This window comes from Oncorhynchus masou, chromosome 27 (assembly GCF_036934945.1).
Source record: "Oncorhynchus masou masou isolate Uvic2021 chromosome 27, UVic_Omas_1.1, whole genome shotgun sequence".
NCBI lineage: Eukaryota > Metazoa > Chordata > Actinopteri > Salmoniformes > Salmonidae > Oncorhynchus > Oncorhynchus masou.
Window position 1 is genome coordinate 38,805,332 of NC_088238.1, and position 25,630 is coordinate 38,830,961.

Below are 25,630 nucleotides of genomic sequence, written 5' to 3' on the forward strand. Positions count from 1 at the left end.
TAAGCAAACAGGTAAACGATCATCCAGAGGCGGCGCTCCTAGTGGCCAGGGACTTTAATGCAGGGAAACTTAAATCAGTTTGGCCTAATTTCTATCAGCATGTTAAATGTGCAACCAGAGGGAAAACAATTCTAGACCACCTTTACTCCACACACAGAGACACGTACAAAGCTCTCCCTCGCCCTCCATTTGGCAAATCTGACCATAACTCTATCCTCCTGATTCCTGCTTACATGCTAAAATTAAAGCAATAAGCACCAGTGACTTGGTCTATAAAAAAGTAGTCAGATGAAGCTACAGGACTGTTTTGCTAGCACAGACTGGAATATGTTCCAGAATTCTTCCGATGGCATTGAGGAGTACACCACATCAGTCACTAGCTTCATCAATAAGGACGTTGAGGACGTCGTGCACCCAGGGATGGTACATACATTACAGGCAACATTCACACTGAGCTAAAGAGTAGAGCTGCCATTCTCAAATCCTGGACTTCCTGACGGGCCGCCCCCAGATGGTAAGGGTAGGTAACAACACATCCGCCATGCTGATCCTCAACACAGGGGCCCCTCAGGGGTGCGTGCTCGGTCCCCTCCTGTACTCCCTGTTCACTCATGACTGCACTGCCAAGCACGACTCCAAAACCATCATTAAGTTTGCTGATGACACAACAGTGGTAGACCTGATCACCGACAACGATGTGACCTCACATGAAGGTATGCTACTGAGATAATGAGCTTGTTTGTTTATTTTGATCCCCAGTAGCTTTTGCAGAAGCAGCAGCTACCTTTCCTGGGTTCCTGAGCTAAAGGTCAGCTGCTGAGCTGAAGGGATGCTACTGGGCTAAAGGTCAGGAATTGACATTGATTGATGTCAGGTGATTGTCTACTGGTATTTGAGGCAGAATTCACCTCACACAAGGACACTAGCTCTGAGGAACACAATTCACATGATTGATAACAATAGCTATGTCATTTTGTACTAATCAATCACACGTAAGGTTATATTCAAGAAAACCCGTAAAGAGAAGATGATATGTGGCATTAGCCAAACATGCAGTCCTGCCAATACAGTTTGGACTTGTCGCAGTAAAACGGTCTTTCTCTTAACAGAGTGGGTTGGGGGCATGGCATACCTAAACCAAATCCCTTGGCCCCCTATTGGCCCCTTCTGTCTTCAACACGACGGGATTGACATGGAATTTAGAGTTTAGTAGCTCAGTTTCCGAACAGTTGCCTTGTGGAACTGTCATAAACCGTCTAAACTTGTCCGGGCACCTGTTTACATGTTCTCTCGTTAGAGAAAGATATGAGGCACCTGTTTACATGTTCTCTCGTTAGAGAAAGATATGAGGTCTGGAAGCAGCTTAGGGTACTCCAGTCCTCAGTTTACTTTAGCCTAGCCAGGTTCACTGCAGTCGGTATCAAATCAAAACCAAATCAAATTCAAATGTATGTGTCACGTGCGCCGATGACAACAGGCGTAGGTAGACCTTACAGTGAAACGCTTACTTACAATCCCTTAAACCAACAATGCAGTTTTAAGAAAAAAATGTCTTAAAGTATTTACTAAAATAAACCGAAGGAAAAAGTAAAGGAAAAAATATATAATAATTAAAGAGCAACAATACCGGGGTTACGAAATGTGAAAAATAAATCTGATATTGATTTAGACATCTTTTGTCATGAAGTGCAGGTAGCCTAGCAGTTGAGAGCATTGGGCCAGTAACCAAAAAGGTCTCTGGTTTGAATCCCCAAGCCGTCTATGTGAAGAATCTGTTGATGTGCCCTTGAGCAAGGCACTTAACCCTAATTGCTCCTTTAAGTCTCTCTGGATAAGAGTGTCTGCTAAATGACTCAAATGTAATTGTGTTAACAATATTTACAATATTTTGCTTTGGTTCCTGTTTAGATTCATTTACACAACAACTTCCTCTACTTGCTAAGGATGGCCACTTATTGGATGGCCCACATTGGTGGATACTTTATGAGTATGTCTCTCTCTCCCACTCCCTACTCCTTCTCTTCTTTTCCTTTCTCTATGACATCTCTCCATCTTCCCTTTTCATCTCTCCCTCTCATGTTGTTTTCCCTCTATATCACCGTAACAGAGTCAGAGTGAGGTCAGATATACACTACCTGTCACACAGACTGACGCACGTTGACAGACCAGACTACTAGATTTACATTTACCAGATTCCTGACTGTCCCTTTAACAACATCCCATATCTCACACAAAAGGTCCCTCCATTCCTCTACTCCTCCATTCCTCCATCCCTTCATCCCTCCAGCCTTCTCTTCTTTAACAATGTACATTTTTTTTTACAGAAAGGACAGGAAAGACAAGTGGCTAATGTGCACTCTCTCGCTCCCTCTCTTTCCTCGATCATTCCATCCATCACTCCATCTTGCCATCCCTCCATCCATCTCCTCAAACAGACTCACTAAGGGGGGTTTAGTCGGTTTTCTTTGCATGACAGTTTGTTAACGTCATGGTAAAATACAGTATGCACTACCTGATGAGGTCACTCAGAGATCAGTCAATCAGGTTTAACTGTCAACGAGGGACTTGTATGTTGTCAGGCAGGGTTAGGGAGTAACTGATTACATGTACATGTAATCTGTTACATGTAATCTGATTACAAAATAATTTAACCAACAAAAATATTGTAATCATATTACAGATACTTTAAAAAAAACTAGATAATTACTTCTTGGATTACTTTTGCATTTAGAAAGGATGTTTGTCAGCTTTGAAAAAAGGCTCATGTTTAAGTTTGTTCCTTCTGAGCGAGTCTTACCTGACCACAAGTCAGAGACCACTATGACACACCAAATGTTTGTTGGATCCTTTTTGTCTTCTTCTTTGGCCTCTTAAAGGGAAAGTAATCAGATTACATTATTGAATGTGGTGGGGGGGTTGTTGTTGTGTACAATACTCCTTCCCTCACGTTGTGTCGAGGAGCTGGGTAACACTTTGATTGACAGGTAGTGGAGTGATGAGGTATGATCTAGCACTTAGTAAACAGGGAGACTTCTGGGAAGAAACACAGAGGGGCAATACTAAGGCCTGAACATGTGTTATCAGAGCAGTGATGTGATTATTAAGGTGGATGTTTAATAGCACTGAGGTATGTACCTGGTGTTTACTCTGTCAAGTATAAGCAAATAGGTCGGATTGATTAATAAACATTGGTTAAAAATTGAGAGCCAATATTGGGTTACTTGGAGATGACAGACTCACATCTGTATGTCAATGGCTGTTGGATGTAGTGTGTGTCTGTATTTGTGTGTGCTTGTCTATGTGCAATATTTTGTGAATGGTAAAGAAAATCTCAAAGAACACTCCTCATTGAGAACACGTTCTACGACAGGCATAGAAGTCCACCCAATCCAAGGCAGCTCCTTCCCTTCTGCTCCAAAGCCTGTTTTATCTCTTATCTCAATGATATCCTCATCTCATCTCTCTCTCTCTCTCTCTCTCTCTCACTCCCTCTCTCTCTCTCCTTGTTTGTCAGAGAGTGTAAATGAATCCTTCTCTCCCGCCCCGAAGGGTGTGTGTGTGTGTGTGTGTGTGCGCTCGTGTGTGTGTGTTAGGCTTGGGCAGTATAACGTATACCAGGATATTTTGAAATGCAGGGGTAACTTAGTTAACTATCTAAGTAAGATGTGCCAAATAAATTATCTCCAGCTCAGGGCTCCAGCTATGCATTTGGTTTGCTAGCTTGCAAGATCAATCTTCTTGGTTACAGTATTGACTATCAATCCCCTCCTGGATAAAGATCCCTTCTGCCTAAATTGTTTTGTACAGAATTTTATTCGTGTTTTTATTATAACCGTGTATATATTATGTTTGGAAAGAAATAGCTCCCCTTGTGTGCACTGCCTGTAATACCGTATACCCCGTTATGGTACAGGAACGGTATTACGGTATGAAAATCTGGATACCGCCAAACCCTAGTGTGTGTCTGTGTGTGTGTGTGTGGGGCCGCAGATTAGTCCTTAAGTTCCACCCTATTGTACATCTCCCCCACTGGCTTTTCATAGGGAGGCAGGGAAAGTAGAAAGTCAAGGTGTGGTGTCTTTAAATGAATAATCCTTTAGAAGACACTCACACACACAAACACACGCACACACACACACATACACACTTGGCGTGGGAACCCAATAGAGTAGGGCATCAACATGTGCGGTAGGATACTTTCACATCAGGATTTTGACTGGGCTGGAAGCTGAATAGAAAGAGAGGGAGTCCCATGACAAAAGTTTGACGGCTCCCTTTTCTTTGTCTTTTTGTCTCTCCCAGTGTTATTTTTCTCTCTTTCTGTTTGATCCATTGTTCATTGACAGCCCTATGTCTGTGTATCCATGTGTTTCTCGGAGCACATGTCTGAAGTAGCATGTGGAGACCATGGCCTCTCTCTTTCTGTCTTTACGCTCTCTCTCTTTCTTTCTCTCTTTTTCTGTCTTTACTCTCTCTCTCTCTTTCTCTCTCGTTCTCCCACTCTCTTTGTCTCCCCCTCTGTCTCTCTCTCTCTCTCTCTCTCTCTCTCTCTCTCTCTCTCTCTCTCTCCAGTGGAGTAACCTTGCCCTGCTTCTGTCACTCTGATTAGCATGAGTGTGGAGATCAGAGGAAAGAGTGCGGGAAAGAGAGGGAGAACTTGACCAACAGAGAGAGCGAGGAGAGAGGGCAGACTTTCCTTTCCCTCTCTTTCTATCTACCCCCCCCCCTTCACTTGTATTTGTTAAAGAGAACCCCCCTGTAAGAGTGAGGTCAAGAGTTTGAGGAGGTAGCTAGTGACATGTCTGCTGGTCATGTGAAGTGGTCTATGATCTATGAACCTGGGACTGTGTTTGCTCAACGTTTCAGCCGCAACAACCTGTAGGGGCGTTCACCATGCACCTTGTGGTGTACACACACACACACACACACACACACACACACACACACACACACACACACACACACACACACACACACACACACACACACACACACACACACACACACACACATTCACATCTGTACGGCCAGACACCACAACAGACTGTGAGGTCCTCTTACAGGGCCCCTGGGATCATGGGCCTAATTCCATATAACTTTGGCCTTGCATTCCTACCCCTGTCCCTTCACCTATCACATCCCCTACCCTTTCACCTCCACGAGGGGCCCTCCATGAGGGGTATAACTTACACTCACACTACAATCACGAACACACTACCCGTACAGACACACACATAGCTATCACAACCACCTCACTCTTTACAACCCACATCCATACAGCTCCAAACCCTGTCACCTTTCGCACCCCCTCAAACCCCCCCTCTCTCTCCTCTCACCTCAACCTGTATTCAGGGGTAGATGTAAAATAGTAAATGAAAATCCGGGGCACTCAAATTAATATGATGTGCTACTTTTGGTATGGTATGTGATCATTTGTGGTTTTCCATCAATCATTTCGTATGATATGTTACTAATAACAATTTGATATTTTACGAATTGCAATTTGTACAATATTTTAAGAATTTGCAATACATATGATATGAATTCCAATTTGTTGTGGCTAACGTTGGTTGGGTGGCTAACGCTGGGTGGCTAATATTAGCAAGTCCAGGGGTTAAGGTTATGGGAAGGGTTAGCTAACATGTTAAGTAGTTGTAAAGTAGCTAAAAACAGTAAGTAGTTGCAAATTAGCCAAAATGCTAAAGTTGTCCACGGTGAGATTTGAACACGCAACCCCCGGGTTGATAGACGTTCCCATTATAAGCCTACCTATCGATGCCGACCAACCACCTTCCTTTCATTTTTGTCTTCAATAACCTTCTGTTTCATGTAACCATACCAAATGTAACATGTACTAATTTGAGTGTCCCGGGTTTTTGTTTACTGTGCCACGTCTAGTCTATGAGACCAGGCTGCTCACCTCCCCAGGACGCAACCGACACCCTTTCATCCCTAATCGCATTGAAACGCCATCCCTGACCCTTGACCTCTAGCAAGCCCCTAGCTGGCCCCTAGGAGCCCCTAGCCCAGGACTGCTGCTGGGTTGTTTTAATCCTCTATGAAAGGACCTATATTGCATTGTTCCCGGTCCCAGACGGTCTCAATATTGACTGACTGACAGACTGACTGGCTGTTCATGAGTAGGCTTCGACTCTGTGTGTAGACCTCTCACATGAGAGGTTGTTTTCCGTCCCGCTCTGGTTTCTGAGAAAGGAGCACGCGCATTGTTCTGTGAATGGGCTTTGGTATGATTGAGGTGGCTTATGTACTTTATCTATGCTAATAGTGTGATGGATTTGAAGTTGTTGTAGGTATTCCAACGAAGCATAACGTGCAAGGACTATTGAGACATGCACCTATCTTAAAAGTCCCTGCATTGGTTAACTGTTGATTTTAGAATAGATTTTTTTTTTTAAGAAAATGAAAGCACCATGTGGCCTTGCACACAAAGACATGTCTGGCATGCTTTTAAGATATGTGCCTTAGTCGGCCCCCTCAGATCCTCTGGCATTTTCGTTGTTCCAAAGGTCATAACCAAACATTTTGGTGAGGCTAGCCTTCAGCCACCATGGTCCTGACATTTGGAACAGCCTGCTGAAGGATCCGAGGGCCTCAGAAACTGTAGAAACCTTTTTAGAAACCTTTCTAGCTGTGCTTTTCAGTCATGCTACATTATCGATTTTATTGATTTTATCACATTTTATATATCTTATACATTTTAATCTATTTTAATGCATCTCTCAGTCCACTGTTATGAGTGTTCTTTTTTTTTACTCTCTTAATTTGTCCAACTTTGTTTTACCATTTTAATTTGTCTCGTTTGGATCTTTCTCACCTTTATATTATTTTATTTCGGACTTTGAAATGCATCCGCTTTCTTTAAGAAATGTGCTTGATGAATAAAGTTTGATGTGATTATTGAAATGGGCAGGGGGAGATGTTTAAAATGTGTATTCATTTTGAACAAAAGCTGCATTAAGGTTGACGCGTGATTGATAAACTACGATAGCAGATCCCATATGTGTTCCCTATGTAAGAGCTCTACTTATAAGATAGTGGTTAGACTGGCCTGGTATGTGGCACCCGGTCTTTTCCTCTCTATTTCTGATCATTTCAAATATGTTAAATGTGCTGTGTATTTGTTTCAGTGGCATGATCAAACCCACTACACATCTTTAACAAAAAATCATGGTGGTTGTTTATTCCTCATATAACACTTTTCATCGTCATAAGATGTTAGTTAGCAGACGTGGATCCAAAACATAGATCAAACACTTATTCTATATTATTCCGTTGGTTCAATTGTACAGAGACAATCAAATCAAATGGAGCACTTGAAAGTGTTGGTCCTAGAGGTTAAGCCTGGTACTGTATGTGGTTCTCTCTCTCTCAACTGAATTCAAAGGGCTTTTTTGGCATGGGAAACATATGTTTACATTGCCAAAGTAAATGGAATAGGCAATAAAACAAAAGGGAAATAAACAAGGGAAACATGAGTAAACATTACACTCACAAAAGTTTTTAAAAGCGCATAGATGTTTCAAATGTTTTATTGGCTATGTACAGTGTTGTAAAAGTGTGCACGTAGTTGAAGTATAAAAGGGAAAAGTATTCAGACCCCTTGACTTTTTCCACATTTTGTTACGTTACAGCCTTATTCCAAAATGTATTAAATCAATTTTAAAAAATGATCCGCAATCTACACACACTACCACATCATGGCAAAGAAAAAAATCAAAAACAGAAATATCTTATTTACATAAATATTCAGACCCTTTGCTTTGAGACTCGAAATTGAGCTCGGGTGCATTCTGTTTCCATTGATCATCCTTGAGGTGTTTCTACAACTTGATTGGAGTCCACTTGTGGTAAATTCAATTCATTGGACATGATTTGGAAAGGCACACACCTGTTTATATAAGGTCCCACAGTTGACAGTGCATGTCAGAGCAAAAACCAAGCCATGAGGTCGAAGAAATTGTCCATAGAGCTCCGAGACAGGATTGTGTCGAGGCACAGATCTGCGGAAGGGTACCAAAAATTGTCTGCAGCATTGAAGGTCCCCAAGAACACAGTGTCCTCCACCATTCTTAAATGGAAGATGTTTGGAACCACCAAGGCTCTTCCCAGAGCTGGCAGCCGAGCCAAACGGAACAATCGGGGGAGAAGAGCCTTGGTCAGGGACGTGACCAAGAACTCGTTGGACACTCTGACCGAGCTCTAGAGTGTACCTGTTTTAGCTTTGTCATTATGGGGTATTGTGTGTAGATTGATGGTGGGAATTAAAAAATATATACATTTTAGAATAAGTCTGTAACCTAACAAAAGGTGAAAAAGGTCAAGGGATCTGAATACTTTCCGAAGGCACTGTAGGTTGTATTTGCAATGCTGTTTGTGCTCCACTGGTTGCCCTTTTGTCATGGCAACGACACAAATCTTGCTGCTGTGATTGGATAGTGCAGGTCTCTCTATCTCTCCCTTGTGGCTCAGTTGGTAGAGCATGTGGCTTGCATGGGGCTTGCATGGGGCTTGCATGGGGCGTGATTCCCACTAAGGTCAACCATATGAAAATGTATTCCCGCCTCAAGTCGCTTTGGATAAAAGTGTCTGCTTAATGGCATACAGTACACAATGTAATACTAACGGTCTCTCTCTCTCTCTCTCTCTCCAGGGGACGACAGGAGAACCGTGTAATGGGTTGGACTGTAGTGGGGGATGCAATTGTAATCCAGAGAAAGGCAGCAGGGTAAGACATGAATACATCTCTATTCTCTCTCCCTCTCACACACATTCACATCTGTGACTGACCCGCTGGATTCGGTCTTATGTACCAACATTTGAAATTGTGTTTTTTTACATTGGATAAAAATAGAGACTTGGATCTAGAAAATCATCGACTACATTTGAGGAACAATGGGAAAGTAATTCTGCTTTGAAAGTTGATACACTTGTAACCCCACTTTTGAGAAAATGGCCCTTGAATGTTTTGATTACACCTGTTGGAGAGCTCTTCTTCACACCCTTTTAAGCTTTAGCCCCACCCATCTCTTTAAGGATTCACATGTGAGGCCATGTGCTAAACACGTGAGTGAGTATGGTAGTGTATTAAACAACTAACGATTTCAAGACTAAAGGCTGGTTTAAACTACGTCTATCGACATGTCTGTAGAAAGTTGTCGCAGTCACATCATGAACATTCTGTTGTTGTCCGACATGAAACTTGTTGTTGCGATTATGTAAAAGTATAAACACAAAAACAACAGGCTGCATGACGTCAGCAGCCTGGTCATCCAAAATAGCATAACTGGTGTATTTTAACACCAATAAACCTATTCATTTAAAAATGAATTGAGTATATGTTAACCTAGCAAATCAGGCAACTAAAAGCAACTTTCTAAACAATGTTTTGGTTTATTTCTAGCTTGTTAGCTAGCTAGCTAATGTTAAGTTAGCTGGCTAGACAGTTCAAATAATGACCATATCTGTCACAGCTTTCATTACATTACATTTACATTTAAGTCATTTAGCAGACGCTCTTATCCAGAGCGACTTACAAATTGGTGAATTCACCTTCTGACATCCAGTGGAACAGCCACTTTACAATAGTGCATCTAAATCATTAAGGGGGGGGGGTGAGAAGGATTACTTATCCTATCCTAGGTATTCCTTGAAGAGGTGGGGTTTCAGGTGTCTCCGGAAGGTGGTGATTGACTCCGCTGTCCTGGCGTCGTGAGGGAGTTTGTTCCACCATTGGGGGGCCAGAGCAGCGAACAGTTTTGACTGGGCTGAGCGGGAACTGTACTTCCTCAGTGGTAGGGAGGCGAGCAGGCCAGAGGTGGATGAACGCAGTGCCCTTGTTTGGGTGTAGGGCCTGATCAGAGCCTGGAGGTACTGCGGTGCCGTTCCCCTCACAGCTCCGTAGGCAGGCACCATGGTCTTGTAGCGGATGCGAGCTTCAACTGGAAGCCAGTGGAGAGAGCGGAGGAGCGGGGTGACGTGAGAGAACTTGGGAAGGTTGAACACCAGACGGGCTGCGGCGTTCTGGATGAGTTGTAGGGGTTTAATGGCACAGGCAGGGAGCCCAGCCAACAGCGAGTTGCAGTAATCCAGACGGGAGATGACAAGTGCCTGGATTAGGACCTGCGCCGCTTCCTGTGTGAGGCAGGGTCGTACTCTGCGGATGTTGTAGAGCATGAACCTACAGGAACGGGCCACCGCCATGATGTTGGTTGAGAACGACAGGGTGTTGTCCAGGATCACGCCAAGGTTCTTAGCGCTCTGGGAGGAGGACACAATGGAGTTGTCAACCGTGATGGCGAGATCATGGAACGGGCAGTCCTTCCCCGGGAGGAAGAGCAGCTCCGTCTTACCGAGGTTCAGCTTGAGGTGGTGATCCGTCATCCACACTGATATGTCTGCCAGACATGCAGAGATGCGATTCGCCACCTGGTCATCAGAAGGGGGAAAGGAGAAGATAAATTGTGTCGTCTGCATAACAATGATAGGAGAGACCATGTGAGGTTATGACAGAGCCAAGTGACTTGGTGTATAGCGAGAATAGGAGAGGGCCTAGAACAGAGCCCTGGGGGACACCAGTGGTGAGAGCGCGTGGCTTTCGTCTGTAGAAAACCTAAACCAGTCCTATCTGGTGCAAAACACAGAGACAGGAACAATCACCACAAACACACAGTGAAACCCAGGATACCTAAATATGGTTCCCAATCAGAGACAATGACTAACACCTGCCTCTGATTGAGAACCATATCAGGCCAGACATAGAAATAGACAAACAAGACATCCAACATAGAATGCCCACTCAGATCACACCCTGACCAACCAAAACATAGAAACATAAAAAGTAAACTATGGTCAGGGTGTGACAATATCATATAGCTGACAGAATCTTAACTTTAGCTAATTTGTGTTCATTATTACACGAAAATAAACTCACAACAAGATCATTACAAGTTATTGGCGAGCTAAATACAGAAAAAAGCTTATGGTTGTGAGTGTGATGAAATAGAAGTAGGACATTCTACTGGAGAATTTTAGAACTTGGACACTGTCTCATTAGCCTAACGTTATATCCTAATTTGACTTTGCTGCAGGTCATGTTGTTCCTCAAATTACCGTCTCTGGTAAACACACGCTATATCAAATAAAATCTATGTTTATTTGTCACATGCACAGGATACAGAAGGTGTAAACGGTACAGTGAAATGGCTACTTGCATAGTGGGTCTTTTGTTTAGACATGTTAGCTACCTAAACAATGAATCATAATCCCAACTCATAACGTTACTACCCTGCATGAATATGCAGGTAGCTAAAGATAACCAACTAGGTTCAATGTTAGCTAGCTAGCTAACATTAGGTTATAATTAGCAATGCAAATGGCTCTGAGATACGACAAATATTACTACACCAATCATACACATAACGTTAGCTAGTGAACCAGACAGCTAGCGTTCTCTAGCTCGCTATCAGTACACTTTAACTTACAATGAAAACAACTTTCTGACAAAATTAGAAACGTATGATATCTGAAAATGTAGCTAGGCTAGATTTTAATGGCAAATGAAAGTTCACATGTTCCAGGAGGCATTTTTGTAAAATATTTATTTTTAAGTTCGAATGCCTCTCCTGTGCTGTAGTGATGCGCGACATACGCCTAGTTTCCTGAAACGAGTCACACATCTATTCTTCCTCTCCTACTACAGGAGGCACTATCTTGGCTTCTTGTCCATATCCACGCATGTCACACTATCTTGGCTTCTCGTCCATATCCACGCATGTCACAATTGTTATTTTTTTAATGTTTTATTGTCGCATACACAGGATAGGTACAATCAAATGTGTTGTTTTATGAAGTTCAAAGCAGACCTGGGTCAAATACTTTAAGTACTAGAAAGTAGTTGTGGTTCTTGCAAAATAAAGTCAGAAAACCCATACTGTTGCATTGAAAGTCTGGTACAGTGCCTTTGGGAAGTACTTGACTCAATCCACATTTTGTTATGTTACAGCTTTATTCTAAAATTAATTAAATAGCTTTTCCCCTCATCAAGCTACACACAATACCCCAATAGTGATAACCAAAAAGAGGTTTTGATAATTTTTTGCAAATTTATTACAAATTAAAAACTGAAATAACACATTTACATAAGTATTCAGACCCTTTACACAGTACTTTGTCGAAGCACCTTTGGCAGCGGTTACATCATCTTGGGTATGACGATATAGGCTTGGCACACCTGTATTTGGGGAGTTTCTCCCATTCTTCTCTGCAGATCCTCTCAAGCTCTGTCAGGTTGGATGGGGGGCATTGCTACACAGCTATTTTCAGGTCTCTCCAAAGATGTTCGATCAGGTTCAAGTCCGAGCTCTGACAGGGCCACTTGTTCAAATCAAATCAAAGTTTATTTGTCACGTGCGCCATTTACAACAGGTGTTGAAATGCTTACGTACAAGCCCAAACCAACAGTGCATTTTTTTGTAAAGAATAGGTATTAAAAAAACAATAGATAAGTAAAGAATAAAAAATAAATAAAAAAAGTAAAATGACAGTGAAATAGTTCGGGTAGCCATTTGTTTACCTATTCAGGAGTCTTATGGCTTGGGGGTAAAAGCTGTTGAGAAGCCTTTTGGTCCTAGACTTGGCACTCTGGTACCATTTTCCATACGGTAGCAGAGAGAACAGTCTATGACTAGTGTGTCTGGGGTCTTTGACAATTTTTAGGGCCTTCCTCTGACACCGCCTGGTATAGAGATCCTGGATGGCAGGAAGTTTAGCCCCAGTGATGTACTGGGCCGTACGCACTGGCTTGCGGTTGGAGGTCGAGCAGTTGCCATACCAGGCAGTGATGCTCTCGATGTTGCAGCTGTAGAACCTTTTGAGGATCTGAGGACCCATGCCAAATCTTTTCAGTCTCCTAAGGGGGAATAGGTTGTGTTGTGCCCTCTTCACGACTGTCTTGGTGTGTTTGGACCATATTAGTTTGTTGGTGATGTGGGCACCAAGGAACTTGAAGCTCTCAACCTTCTCCACTACAGCCCCTTCGATGAGAATGGGGTGCGTGCTCGGTCCTCCTTTTCCTATAGTCCCCAATCATCTCCTTTGTCTTGATTACGTTGAGGGATAGGTTACCTTAGTGTTCTTGGGCACAGGGACTATGGTGGTCTGCTTGAAACATGTTGGTATTTCAGACACAATCAGGGACATGTTGAAAATGTCAGTGAAGACACCTGCCAGTTGGTCAGCACATGCCCGGTGCACACGTCCTGGTAATCCGTCTGGCCCAGCTGCCTTGTGATTGTTAACCTGTTTCAATGTCTTACTCACATCGACTACAGAGAGCATGATCACACTAGAGGTCGACAGATTAATCGGAATGGCTGATTAATTAGGGCCGATTTCAAGTTTTCATAACAATCGGAAATCGGTAATATTGGACGCCAATTATTATTATTATTATTTATATTTTTTACATCTTTATTTAACTAGGCAAGTCAAATAATAACACATTCTCATTTTCAATGACGACCTAGGAACAGTGGGTTAACTGCCTTGTCCAGGGGCAGAACGGCAGATTTTTACCTTGTCAGCTCGGGGATTCAATCTTGCAACCTTATGGTTTACTAGTCCAAAGCTCTAACCACCTGCCTCACGAGGAGCCTGCCTGTTACGCGAATGCAGTAAGATGCCAAGGTAAGTTGCTAGCTAGCATTAAACTTATCTTATAAAAAAACAATCAATCAATCATAATCACTAGTTAACTACACATGGTTGATGATATTGCTAGTTTATCTAGCGTGTCCTGCGTTGCATATAATCGATGCGGTGCCCATTCGCGAAAAAGGACTGTCGTTGCTCCAACGTGTACCTAACCATAAACATCAATGCCTTTCTTAAAATCAATACACAGAAGTATATATTTTAAACCTGCATATTTAGCTAAAACAAATCCAGGTTAGCAGGCAATATTAACCAGGTGAAATTGTGTCACTTCTCTTGCGTTCATTGCACGCAGAGTCAGGGTAAATGCAACAGTTTGGGCTGCCTGACTCATTGCGAACTATTTTGCCAGAACTGTACATAATTATAACATAACATTGAAGGTTGTGCAATGTAACAGCAATATTTAGACTTAGGGATGCCATCCGTTAGATAAAATATGGAACTGTTCTGTATTTCACTGAAAGAATAAATGTTTGGTCTTCGAGATGATAGTTTCCGGATTCGACCATATTAATGACCTAAGGCTCGTATTTCTGTGTGTTATTATGTTATAATTAAGTCTATGATTTGATAGAGCAGTTTGACTGAGCGATGGTAGGCAGTAGCAGGCTCATAAGCATTCATTCAAACAGCACTTTTGTGCGTTTTGCCAGCAGCTCTTCGCTGTGCTTCAAGCACTGCGCTGTTTATGACTTCAAGCCTATCAACTCCCAAGATTAGGCTGGTGTAACTGATGTGAAATGGCTAGCTTGTTAGCGGGGTGCGCGCTAATAGCGTTTCAAACGTCACTCGCTCTGAAACTTGGAGTAGTTGTTACCCTTGATCTGCATGGGTAACGCTGCTTCGAGGGTGGCTGTTGTCGATGTGTTCCTGGTTCGAGCCCAGGTAGCGGTGAGGAGAGGGATGGAAGCTATACTGTTACACTGGCAATACTAAAGTGCCTATAAGAACATCCAATAGTTAAAGGTATATGAAATACAAATGGTATAGAGAGAAATGGTCCTATAATTCCTATAATAACTACAACCTAAAACTTGTTACCTGGGAATATTGAAGACTCATGTTAAAAGGAACCACCAGCTTTCCTATGTTCTCATGTTCTGAGCAAGAAACTTAAACATTAGCTTTCTTACATGGCACATATTGCACTTTTACTTTCTTCTCCAACACTTTGTTTTTGCATTATTTAAACCAAATTGAACATGTTTCATTATTTATTTGAGGCTAAATTGATTTTATTGATGTATTATATTAAGTTAAAATAAGTGTTACAAATACATTTTTAAAAATTGGCCGATTAATCGGTGTTGTTTTTTTTGGTCCTCCAATAATCTGTATCGATATCGGCGTTGAAAAATCATAATCGGTCGACCTCACACAGTCGTCCGGAACAGCTGATGCTCTCATGCATGCCTCAGTGTTGCGTGCCTTAAAGCGAGCATTAAAGTGATTGGGCTCGTCTGGTAGGCTCGTGTCACTGGGCAGCTCGCGGCTGTGCTTCCCTTTGCAGTCTGTAATAGTTTGCCGGCCCTGCTACATCCGACAAGTGTCGGAGCCGGTGTGGTACGATTCAATCTTAGTCCTGTATTGGCGCTTTGCCTGTTTGATGGTTCCTCGGAGGGCATAGCAGGTTTTCTTATAAGCTGAAGCCACTCCTGCATTGCCTTGGCTGTGTGATTAGGGTCGTTGTGATGTTGGAAGGTGAACCTTTGCCCCAGTCTGCGGTCCTGAGCGCACTGGAGCAGGTTTTCATCAAGGTTCTCTCTGTATTTTGCTCCGGTCATCTTTGCCTCGATCCTGACTAGTCTCTCAGTCCCTGCCGCTGAAAATAAAGAGTTCAATCATGGTTTATCAGACCAGAGAATCTTGTTTCTCATGGTCTGAGAGTCCTTTAGGTGCCTTTTGGCAAACTCCAAGCGAGCTGTCATGTGCCTTTTTACAGAGGAGTGGCTTCCGTCTGGCTACTCTACCGTAAAGGCTTGATTGGTGGAGTTCTGCAGAGATGGTTGTCCTTCTGGAAGTTTCTCCCATCTCCATAGAGGAACTCTAGAGCTCTGTCAGAGTGACCATTGGGTTCTTGGTCACCTCCCTGACCAAGGCCCTTCTCCCCCGATTCCTCAGTTTGGATCGGTGGCCAGCTCTGGGAAGAGCCTTGGTGGTTCCAAACTTCTTTCATTTAAGAATGATGGAGGCCCCTGTGTTCTTGGGGACCTTCAATGCTGCAGATATTTTTTGGTGCCCTTCCCCAGATCTGTACCTCGACATAATGCTGTCTCTGAGCTCTACAGACAATTCCTTCAACCTCATGGCTTGGTTTTTGCTCTGACATGCACTGTCAACAGTGGAACCTTATATAGACAGGTGTGTGCCTTTCCAAATCATGTCCAATAAATTGAGTTTATCACAGGTGGACTCCAAGTTGTGGAAACATCTCAAGGATGATCAATGGAACAGGTCACTTGAGTTCAATTTCGAGTCTCATAGCAAAGGGTCTGAATACTTATGTAAATAATTATTTTCAATAAACCTGTTTTCGCTTTTATAATTTATGGGGTATTGTGTGTAGATTTCTGAGGAGTTATATTTATTTAATCCATTTTAGAATATGGCCGTAATGTAACAAAAAGTGGAAAAAGTCAAGGGGTCTGAATACTTTCCGAAAGCACTGTGTAAGCATACTCTCAGTAAAATATAGAGTTCTGGACTGTAACAGGAGTTTAGGCCAATGCAACAGTGGTTCTTGTCATTCTTTACCACAGCCAATGGGGTAAGAAAAGGTACAAAGTCTAAACGTTGTAGTCACCTTCAGAAATTACAGCTTTGGTCAAATTACATGTTTTTCTTCTCCAACAAACCTAAACATTAGTTGTGTTGAGCAAAGTTATTGTTATAGTGTTGGTCACATATTAACAGGACATTTTACATTTCAGTCATTTAGCAGGCGCTTTTATCCAGAGCGACTTACAGTTAGTGCATTCATACAGTTAGCGCATTCATACAGTTAGCGCATTCAAACAGTTAGCGCATTCAAACAGTTAGCGCATTCAAACAGTTAGCGCATTCAAACAGTTAGCGCATTCAAACAGTTAGCGCATTCAAACAGTTAGCGTAGTTAGCGCATTCAAACAGTTAGCGCATTCAAAGTTAGCAGTTAGCGCAAATAGTTAGCGCATTCAAACAGTTAGCGCATTCAAACAGTTCAAACAGTTAGCGTAGTTAGCGCATTCAAACAGTTAGCGCATTCAAATAGTTAGCGCATTCATACAGTTAGCGCATTCATACAGTTAGCGCATTCAAACAGTTAGCGCATTCAAACAGTTAGCGCATTCAAACAGTTAGCGCATTCATACAGTTAGCGCATTCATACAGTTAGCGCATTCATAATTTTTTCCTCAGTAAAGTAGCTATGAGCAAAATCAGTGCTAGTGAGAAAAGAACGTGAATGCGTTATTTCAAGAAAAGCAACGGTGTTACGAATGTAAATGTATTTTGTATTTTTTTTGTCAGATGCACGCACATACACACACGCTCTCCTTTAAAAGCGTGCCTACGCACTAATATCAAACTCCTTTTGTTTTAACATCTTATTTAGATCCCTCAAGCACCAACTGACCACTTATAGTTCAAGAGCGTAAACGAATCGGTCATTCTAAAAAGATAGACATTAGCCAGAAATGTGTTGCAATCTTACGTAGATTATTACTTTAATACTCTTCGGAAAAATATCCTCTGCTGTTGCTGCCGTGATGGCTGGTTTATTTCATCTTCTGTCATCGTCTCCACAGTATATAGGAGAGTCCAAGCACAACGGGTCCTAACCATACCTGTCTAGCTGTGTTCAGCTCTTTGCTGAAGTTGATACCTGCAGGCTAGGAATAGTCATAGTCAATTACTTTACCTGACCCTGATCTGAAAGAATAAGACACACACACACACACACACACACACACACACACACACACACACACACACACACACACACACACACACACACACACACACACACACACACACACACACACACACACACACATATACACTATCCCTGCTTCTCACCTGTAGCTACTTGATAACCTTTTACCAATGTGGGTTCATGCAGTGACAATGCCCAGGCTAGACGAATCTGGATGCTGGCCAACATGAATGTTTCCCTGTGTTCTGGGCTAGGCAGGTCTAGATGTTGGAAAACAGAGATGTTACCCTGTGTTTCTCCCTAAGGCCTGACATTGGCTCCTTTACCTGCTCTGGCCTCGCTCCAAGCCACTGTTTGTTCTGTCCTGCTACTGCTCCACACCTTGTAGAGTCTGTCTGTCTGTGTCTGTCTGTCTGTGTCTGTCTGTCTGTGTGTGCCAGCGATCACTCCCAAATTCTAAATGCCAGGGGGAGGAACACTAGTGGACACATGCCCCACCCCTACCCATTATCCCTCCCCTCCCCCTTTCACCCTTACCTACACCCCTGCCCCCCGCCCCTCACCCCCTAGCAAAACATTACCAGATCATGTCCCTGAATTACTTGTTGTGTGTCTCAAATGGCACCCTATTCTTTACGCAGTGCACTAAGTTTGACCAGAGCTCTATAGAACCTGGTCAAAAGAACATAGGGAATAGAGTGCCATTTGGGACTCAAGCCTACAACCTCACCTCACAACCTCACCTCACAAGAATTGTTTTGACACGGGGGGAGGGGATAAAGAAACAAATAAAAACAACGACATCCGTTTTACGACGGGGTTGATTTATGATCGGATGAATAGAAGAAAAGAACGTGAGATGTTTAACATGACGTCTAGCGAGTGCTAACTGCTGCCGACGTGTGTGACACTAAGGAGTTTGACATTAAGGCCCTATTCCCGCTACGAGATGTGAAGGAGAGTCTGAGGAGACAGGTGTTCGAAAGAGAATTCTACTTTTCAATTCACATGACATCCTTTCCGTACCTTTCGTTGTGGCTGGCAATGCGACATTCTCTGGTCCGCAGCTCAAATGTACAGTAAATATCACAGTAGCCACTAGCCAGTAAGCACAAACTATTTAACAATTCGAGCAACTTAATTCTAAAACATATTACCATTTTGAATAATGCAACCAAACCATATTCCACTCGAATAATGCTAAAATCCGCAAGCATGTGCAGAAAATTAAAGAGTTTATTTTCTCGCCGGCACACATTAAACTAGCTGATAATACAGCTATTAGACCCAGTGCAGTCAAGCACAAAAACTAAACACTATTGAGATTTAAAACTACGGCAACCATTTCAGAATGCAACAGGCTGATACTATTATTTCAGGTAAAAACGTAATAAAACAAGTCCAATTTTGGGGGGGGAAATGACTACATTTCAGATGTTTTGAAAACATTGCTATGCTAAAACAACTTTTACTGTAAGAGCGTTGGCTCAACGAGACAATTGTGTTTACACTGCCCTGCTTCGGGGGGGTCGGGTCGTGTTCTACCTCACATGGAGGCTGCTGAAGGGAGAACGGCTCATAATAATGGCCAGAACGGAGTACATGGAATGGTACCGAACCCATGGTTTTCATGTGTTTCATACCATTCCATTCACTCCGTTCCATTCCGTCCTCCCCTCAGTAGCCTCCCCTGTTCTGGAGGTAGCGGTCGAGACATGATAAGTTCACAGTGTAGCCGAGGGTATTTTTAACGAAAAGTCTTATGTGTGAAGGCCCTGTAAGTTGGGGTGGGGGGGGGGGGTATAGCATTGTAAAATAGCACTGGGTGGGTTCACAACGGCGTAGTACTGACAGCTACTGTCAGAAAATAACCATGTCCTTACCTCGTAGACCATGTCGCAGGACGGGTCAGCTAGAGAGGGCTCATACCCTCACGTTGTCACTCGGCTTCCTACCCCACACAGCGAATAAGCAAGTTCAAGCATAGGATAAGGAACTGGTGATGAAGAGAAAGAACAATGGAAGGAACAAGAGGAAGCGGTGATAAGCAAAACAATGAAATAAAAGACGGCGATATGGAGAGTAGAGTGGAGACTCCCGTCCTGACTCGTGTCCTCCGGAAAGATGCCCTAGACACCCTCTCGTGCCAAAACGTTTGTGGTGGTCTGATGTGGTGGGTATAGATTTAGATGAGTGAGATAGGTTAACCTCTCAGGGAGGCTGTTTTCTACGCCTCAAGCCTCATTCAGACATTCTACCTTTGCCAAAGTAGATTTTTTTTTTATCATTGCCAGTATCTGTATCACACCCATGATGCATCATGCTAATGTTTTCAACACTTGGGTGTAAGGTTTAGTCATTAGGTATGGCTACAGGACAGAACATTGAATTATATGGTCAAGTTCAATAACATGAGTCATTGTCTGTGGATTTGACACTTGCAGGCATGGTCCAAAGAAACATTGTAGAAACATATCATGCTAAAGTATTTCCAATTCATTTGGCACAATACCCACCTCCAGTTGGAACAAGCTGTTTAGCCCAGGGGACAGAGAAAATGTACCTCTCTCTACCTCTCTCTCTACCTCTCTCTCTCTCTCTGAGGCTCTTTCTCTCTGTGTCCCTGTCGATCTCTCTCTCTTTCTTTCCCCATCTCCCTCTCCTCCCCTCTCCCCCCTCTCTCAACGCCCCCCCCCTCTCTCTCTTTGATTCTCTATGTTTAGTCTACTCTGACTGAGTGCACCTTTTTAGATCAGTTTTGCCTCTTGTGGCCTTGATCTATCTGGTTATTTATTCTGTGTGGTGCAGTTAGAATTATATTGGCAAGCTAAAAGGCTCCACACACACACACACACGCTGTTTTTCTAATCCGACTAAATAACTTTTTATGTTGTCAGATGAACTGATATCAAAGTGAATAATTGTAGCTTCGCCAGTGGGCTGCAAACATCTCACACTCTCTCTGGTTGGCTCAGACCGACAGTAGGTGTGCTGAGCAGCTGTCGGTGTGTGTGTGTGTTTGCGTGTCTATGTCCATGTCTGTGTCTATTCCAACGCAACCTCCAGAGATTGAGTTGGGTTGGTCTTATTCAGTACGTGTGTATGCGTTAGTCCCCTTGTCCATGTCTGTGCCTCAGCTCCCTAGCGGCTTTCAGCAGTCTGACACACTAGTCTTACCAGCACAAGGACCTACTTACTATCTCTACGGTACCCAGTCTGTAGCCAAACAGCAATTACCTAAGGGCTGTCTGAGGCAGTACACACACAGTGGGGCTGCAGCCTACACTTACACAGACACATGGATAGAGGCCTTGCAGCAAATAACATAGTGGCGACTATATTACGCTCCACACACACACACACACACACTCCTATTGTTTAACGCCAACCCTAAGTGGAGGGTGTTGGTTTGTCTCTGCTGTTTTCTCCTGTCCCAAAGGCACGTTTTGAGGTATTTGTCTTAACCACAGATCTGGGATCAGATAAGACTACCACAGACTTCAACCACAATGGGGACTTTACAGAAAAAGAAAGACATGAGATCAGTTTAGGCGGAAATTGAGAAGCACGCTTGAGGTAGACGTAGGTATTTAAATCGGATTATATCACCTGAATCATAACCTTAACCATAAGCAAAACTTGCACTGGAAGCATGTTTGAGTGGAGGTTTGTCTTCTAATCTACTGATATAGGATCAGATTAGCCTACCATTATAACAACCATAACCATAACGGGATGACATGCCAAACCGACATAAGATCAGTATCTAAGCCCTACAGAGTATCATCCCTATTCCCCTATTCCATTGGAAGCTATTAACCCCATATCTAGGATCAGATCAGCCTACCACCCAATAACCATAAGTGGGGATCAGTGTCTCAGACAAAATCCTACCTCTACCTCAACCGGCCATCCTACTCTCTTAGAGAAAAAGGGTTCCAAAAGGGTTCTTTGGCTGTCCCCATAAGATAACCCCTTTTGGTTCCAGTTAGAACCCCTTTTTGGGTTCCAGTTAGAACTACTTTTGGTTCCAGTTAGAACCCCTTTTGGGCTCCTTCTTACCACCCTTTGTGGTAAGGGTTGGAATCCAAAAGGGTTCTACCTGGATCAAAAGGGTTCTACCTAGAATCAAAAAGGGTTCTCATATGGGGACAGCCAAAGAACCCTTTTAGGCTGTAGATATTTGCTTTTTTTCGAGTGATTCGAGTGATTTCCATCGAGTGATTTCTAATCAGGTTATTATCTACAAACGCCTTAATGTAATAAATAATACTGTGACATATTGGAACATGTCCATTTAGAGTCTAGGCTTAGAGGAGGATCAGCTGGCAGGGAAACATATAGACAATAACATCTGGGATAAATGTTTACACTGTAGGACCATAAATCTGGAGATGGGACACACACTGATACATACAGGTACCCCCCCCCCCTTATCTCATCCCGAGCTCTATATTAGGCCTTTCCCTTAGCCTCTATCCATAGGGGGGAATCCACTTATACATGGACACACCGAGAGAGAGAGAGAGAGAGAGAGAGAGAGAGAGAGAGAGAGAGAGAGAGAGAGAGAGAGAGAGAGAGAGAGAGAGAGAGAGAGAGAGAGAGACTTCCACCAGAGGTGAGGGGTCGCGGAGGGACAACAGGATGCTTTGTGTTAACATCAACACCAGGCATTTATCTGCTTAGGGCCTCGGGCCCCAAGGGACCACACCAAGACTCAGGGCCCTGAAACATATGTCTTCACTTTGGGAAAGAGAGCGGGAGAAATGGAGAGGTAGGAAATTAAACAATGCAAAGCTGTGTGGATTTGAGATCATCAAAGCCTTGTGGCCTTAGTGCTTCTTTAGTCAAAATCAGTTGCTGATCTTTTACAAATACACAGAGGATCAGTGTAATAGAATGTGTATACTTGTTACTCTAAAAGTCTTTAAGAGATTAAGCTTACTCCTGCACAGAGCCAGTAGGGGGTTAGGCATGAGAGGATAGTGAACTCCCTCTTCCCCTCTCCCCCTCTTTCTCTATCTTCCTCTGTCCCTCTTGGGCCCCTCGATGAAAGAGTACGTCCCTGGACTTCCAGCTTGACCGAATTCCTTACCCTAATCTTATTTCAGAGAGGGAGGAGCGAGATAGAGAGGCCGACAGATAAAGAGACCGATGGGGAGGAGATGAGATGAGGGGGTGGCGGCGGTAGTGATGATGCTGACGAGCAGATGGAGGGTCTTCTAGACACACACACACACAAACACACATTGTGACTCTGATTGCACACTGAGCAGATCAGAGCTAGCGCTATGAGAACTATTTGAGCACACGACTCTCTCCCTCTTCCTATCTCTCTCGCTCCCTCTTTCTCACTCCCTCCATCTCACTCCAAATGTTTTCTAATGTGCTGTTTTTGTCATTATTAGCGGTGTCTACGTTTTGCTGACTGGCTTCCAACTCACAGTCCCGTGTTGAATGCCGAGAGTGTGTGTGTGTGTGTGTGTGTGGACCAGAAGTGCCCACAAAAATAGTAAACGAACGGATATTTGACCAACTGGGGACATTTTGTTAGTTCCACCAAGTCAAATGCTATTTCTAGGGGGTTTATGGTTAAGGTTAGAATTAGGGTTAGAATTACGTTAGGGGTTAGGATAAGCTGTACAAGCTGTACACTCGCCCACTACCTCTGCAACAACCTGCGCCCCTCAACCCTTCTCTCTGAAAAGCACTTTTCTGTTTTATCAGTTCATGATCCACCTCTTCTAACCCAAGCAGAACCTCTAGTTCAGTCTAAACATGAACTAAAGGTTTGTTTAGGCTTACAACAGGTTGACCTAAGCACGTACACACACACACACACACACACACACACACACACACACACACACACACCATGAGACGCGCACACACACTGAGAAATGATGGATGTATAGAATTTGAGCAACTTTTTACCTCCCACAGAGTTGGTCAGACCTACAAAACACCGTCCGTGCAAACACACAAACACACAAACACACAAACACACAGACACACAAACACACAAACACACAAACACACAAACACACAAACACACAGACAGGCTCAGGATGTTTATCAGTTCATCATAACATAGACACATTGGTGATGATGATAGTGTGTTAGGTGGATCTGGGGTTTTCCATTCCTTTTAGTCAACTAGCCTTCTTTAAACAATATGTTTCCTTCTGAGTGAACTCTGTGACTTTTCGACTTTGTTTCGGCCAAGCGGGTACATGTACCTAACATTCCTAAAGATTCGTCTGCTGTACAGTGAGTAGGTCAAGGACACTTTGAAGTTCTAGTGGCCAGGCAGGACCAACTCTCACCCATTTAAAAAAAAATATATATTCTACCCTTATTTTACCAGGTAAGTTGACTGTGAACACATTCTCAGTTACAGGGGAGAGGAGGAGGAGGAGGAGGAGGATGAATGAGCCATTTGGAACCCCTATGATGATTAGGTGGCCATGATGGTATGAGGGCCAGATTGGGAATTTAGCCAGGACACCGGGGTTTATACCCCTACTCTTACGATAAGTGCCATGGGATCTTTAGTGACCACAGAGAGTCAGGACACCAGTTTAACATCCCATCCTGAAAACTGTACTGACAGGTCAGGCGTACTAAACTTCAGGAGGACTAACTTTGATTTTGAACTGCTACACACACATACCTCCTCTCGCTCTCGCTCTCTCGCTCTCTCTCTCTTTCTTCTTATCTGCCATCCTCCCTGACTCCCTCCCTTCTCCCCTCCCCTCATGTCCTATCTGACCTTTAACCCCTACTAGACTGCTGGTCTGTCCGGGCAGGTGTGTGGTCGGGTGATAAGTGGTCACCACGACGACGCTGGTCATTAGACTAGAGACAGACAATAGCCGTCTGACAACCTCTCTAACCCTTCATTATCCCTCATTCCCTCCCTCCTTTCCCTCCCTCCTTTCCCTCCCTCCCGTCGTCTTTTCACTCACTATCCCCTTCACTCGCTTTCGTTTTGTTTTTCAAGTTCAAAGGCGAGAGAGAAAGAGATTTTTTAAAGCCAGTATTGACTTAATGGTCACCATAGATCAAGTTCTTGTGCCTTGAGTTATTTTGTCCGTATGTGGCATTTCAATGCATTACACTGCCCCCTTCTGGTGAATTCTGTCTCATCCTGACTTAGAACACAGAAGTGCTGATTTGGGATCAGTTTTCCTTTTAGATCACAATGAATAACATTACATGGAAAAGGGCGACCTGATCCTAGATCAGCACTCTTACTCTGAGACTCTTGATACGCATCTTTAGCTTCATTTCAGAACCTATTTCTGCATTCTTACTGTAGAACCCTCAGCATCTTGGTTACATGTGTCACACTCAATTACGTCCTATACGATCCCCATCATATGAATTGAAATACAATGTTTTCATACCACATTTAGAAGGTCCGTAGAGGGGACATATGGATTTAACAGTAAATATATCAAAGAACTGATCTGATCTACGATGATGGTGATCGCCACCATGATGAGAACCACTTTATAAATGATGAAAGGAATACAAATATTTTTATTACATTTTTTCATTCTTTTCTGTTTGTTATCCTCAGCAAGGACGTGCCTGTCTGGGACTCTGTTATAGAACTCGTATTAACCATCTATTGACAGTCATGTCAAAGCCCAAATCAAGTCCAGTCTCAATTTTGTGTGTGTGTGTGTGTGTGTGTGTGTTCGTGTCTACACGTGAGAACTGATAGACTTTTATCCAGACCTCCAGTGTGATTACAGTTACAGCATCTAATTTAATCTGTAGTATACAATCATTTATGCAATTTGCCCCTTTCCACAGAGACTACCCTGCCCTATTTGGCATCAAACTAGTCAGCCCATTTCTCTCCAATGAAAGGATGTGTTAGGCGTGTAGGAGCACATTCCAGCGGATACATAACAGGCTTTTGAGGTGCCCTCCACCTTTTGTACCAGTGTGTTTGTGGGTAGTTAGACCCAT

At 43.3% G+C, this 25,630-nt stretch overlaps 1 protein-coding gene across 2 annotated transcripts in view; it reads left to right on the forward strand.

Annotated features, from left to right (window-relative positions):
* Window positions 1-25,630, forward strand: part of LOC135516104 (collagen alpha-6(IV) chain-like) — a 179,936-nt gene that overhangs the window by 83,263 nt on the left and 71,043 nt on the right. For both annotated transcript variants that reach the window (XM_064940145.1, XM_064940144.1), the window contains exon 4: window positions 8,672-8,746. In XM_064940145.1, coding sequence (XP_064796217.1) covers window positions 8,672-8,746 — 75 coding nt within the window. The remainder of the gene's footprint in view (window positions 1-8,671; window positions 8,747-25,630) is intronic.